Raw genomic sequence first — 2,893 nt, 5'->3', positions numbered from 1 at the left:
TTGGAGCTCATAATTTAATGAGGAAAAAATGGACGGATTTTCTTTTTTTTTTTTTATTATTATTTTTGAGAACCTAGAATTATCACAGCTTTTTTTTCATCCTCTAATTAATCTATAGTCCAAACAAGTCAAAAGCAGGGAGAAAAAGTCCAATTTGGCAATGTCAACACATTCACAACAACAACAACACATCACTATTAGCCAAAGAAATATATAATCTTGATTTAATAATATTAGAAGAGAACAAAATTATAACAAGCAAAGTAACCGTTGTCTATAATAACATCACACTCCAATAACAATCTAATAATTATAAATATATCAAAATATTCTTTTCATTTCATTTACATAATTCTCTCCATCAATTGTGACAATCACTGATCACAACAGTATCAATCACTCTTTTTGGACCAGCCTGGGAAATACAACAAACAGAGCTCATAGTAAAATCAAATCGGAGTGTACTATTATTATCTTTTTCATTATTATTTTTATTATTATATATGATCATGTGTGTCTGTGTTTTCATCAGTTGATTTGGTGAGAAATGATCCACTGGGTAAAGGCATTGAGGGTTTTCATGTCTGCCCTGTAATGCTTCTGAGTGAATTCTAGAAGAGAAGACCAGGTGAAATCAGGATACAACCTCGGATTATTGGGACCCGCCAAACATTTTGGTGGAATTACCAATTTGTCCATCTTTGGGGAGAGGAAGAAAGCCAGAGATCTTCTCACTGTTTTGTTGTTTACCACTGCTCTATGCAAACAACTCTTGTAAATCCCATTTGATAGAGCCTGCAAAACACACCATCACAACTAACTATTTAAACTATATGTAAAAACCAGAACTTGTTAGCTACCTAGTGTTACCAATAAATTATACCATGAAAGTGTCACCAATGTTAACAACAAAAGCATCTGGATTAGGAGTAATGGCATGCCATGTATCATCAACAAACACCTGAAGACCACCCACTTGATCCTGATGAAGTATTGTTAGAGAAGTTGGATCACAGTGAGGCCCAGTCCCCAGTGTTAGATCGGGTTTTTGACAAACTGGGTAGTAATTCAATCTCATTATGGAATCATTTCCTTCAAAATATTCTCTGAAATACTCTTTCCCAACTCCTAGGCTCATCCCCAGAAGCTCCATAACCCCAAGTGAGATCTTGCTCATGGCTTCACAGTATTCTTGGTACACTTTCCTAAACTCACAGTAAACATACACATGAAAAATAGAGTCAGTACTTACAATATACATATACACACAAGTAATGTTTTTGCATGGTATAATTTGTCCTGTAATCTTACCCAAAGTCTCTGAAATGTTCACCCATTACACCAACGAAGTAGTCCTCAACAATGGTGGGAAACTGTTGGTCGTGACAGAATCGAAAAGAGAGTGTCTCCTTCCATGGAAGTTTAGAGGAGAATCTTCCAGTGAAGCTGCTAGCATAACCACAAAGCTCACCAACCTTTCTCTGAGCTCTCTGTTTTTGCAAGAGCTGCATTTCAAAGAAGTGGTCCATGTAGTGATGTGCCTTCTTGATGAGCTCAGAATCGATCCCATGGTTGACAACAAGGAAAAAACCATGTTTTTTGCAAGCCTCATTGACCAGCTTTGATGCATCAGACATTGCCACTTCATTTCCATCAAAAACGCCCTTCAAATCAATGGGAGGGATCACTAGCTCAGGTGGTCCTGTGGAGCCTGGCTTCTCATGGTCTGGCCAAATAAATTCTTGGGGTATGGTTGCTTGGTATTGAACAACTTTCGAGTCAAAAACCAAAGGGTTTATCTTCTCACTAATATTATTATTATTATTATTATCTTCACTTGTACTACTACTACTTTTGTTGAATGGGGGAGGTTTAGGAAGAGATACAGTTGGCATATTTAGCATATATATATAATTAATGTTTATATATAAATATGAAAGAGAAGCTATTTATATATTCAAGCAAAGGAAGATAGTGTGTGAATTTTGGGGATATGATCACGAAATGAAAGGTTGGTTTTGTTAGGGGAATTTATGATGAGAGAGGAGTAATTACTAATTAGTAGGGAAGAGGGTATTAATGAGGAGAGAGTTATAAGAAGAGAAGAAAAAATCCAAGGGGTTTTTCATTGGAGAGATCGGCATACAAATATGGGAATCTAATTGTTTAATTTGCACTGTTGCGTCATTCCTCTAGCTATTTTAAGTGTAGCAGTGTCTCTGGTGTTGGTCTTTTTATTTTGTCCCCTTTGATATGCCTACCCTCTCTTTTTTACTTACCAATCATAATAAAAATAATAATAACCCATTTGAATAGAACACATACATAGGATACAACACAAAAACACTTCTATATATCCAAATCTTTATTTTCTTTTTTATATAATTACATCAAACAAAAAGGGATAGAACAACTTCCAAATTTAACGGAATAATAATTAATAATATCATTTTTCTGAAAATAAAAATAAAAAAAAGAGTTCAAAAGGGGGTCTAAGAGGAAGAAGGTTCTCCTCCTCGGATGCCAGTTGCCACCAACTAGAATCTTCATAGATATGTTGCCTCTATAACTCAATCCATATTCAAATCTTTTAATATGTAATCAAACATACATTTTATGTGTTTTTTTATAAATATTTATTTATTTTATTTTATAGATATGATGAATAAGAAGGCATGAATAAAATTATAGGAGCTGGTATGGTATATCACAAAGAAATTATGACAACAAAATAATTATTTGAAAGTAAAGAAAGAAAGAGAGATTTTATCTGGAATTATATACTGTTATTAACTGTAATACTCTTTGTATTGAGCCATAACAGAATATCACAATTTCTTCCTGACCTAATATCAATATCAAACCATACACGTCTAACCCAATATTTCTAAGG

The 2,893-nt window shown here is 34.0% G+C and overlaps 1 protein-coding gene across 2 annotated transcripts; it reads right to left on the bottom strand.

Annotated features, from left to right (window-relative positions):
• Window positions 1–210: 210 nt before the first annotated feature.
• On the bottom strand, window positions 211–2,893 carry LOC115704439 (gibberellin 20 oxidase 1-D). Of its 2 annotated transcripts, none has more exons than XM_061114436.1 (3): window positions 1,312–2,893; window positions 962–1,205; window positions 211–795 (listed from the first exon to the last, which is right to left on the bottom strand). In XM_061114436.1, exons 1-3 carry the CDS (start codon window positions 1,902–1,904, stop codon window positions 529–531), a joined length of 1,104 nt encoding a protein of 367 aa, XP_060970419.1. In that variant the 5' UTR covers window positions 1,905–2,893; the 3' UTR covers window positions 211–528. The 2 variants fall into 2 exon arrangements, with proteins under 2 accessions (XP_060970419.1, XP_030487507.1); XM_030631647.2 differs by having other exon boundaries at window positions 884–1,205; window positions 1,312–2,891.

Source organism: Cannabis sativa, chromosome 1 (genome assembly GCF_029168945.1).
Source record: "Cannabis sativa cultivar Pink pepper isolate KNU-18-1 chromosome 1, ASM2916894v1, whole genome shotgun sequence".
NCBI lineage: Eukaryota > Viridiplantae > Streptophyta > Magnoliopsida > Rosales > Cannabaceae > Cannabis > Cannabis sativa.
Note: the sequence above shows the minus strand (reverse complement) of the source record. Positions and strands in the feature narration are given on the sequence as shown.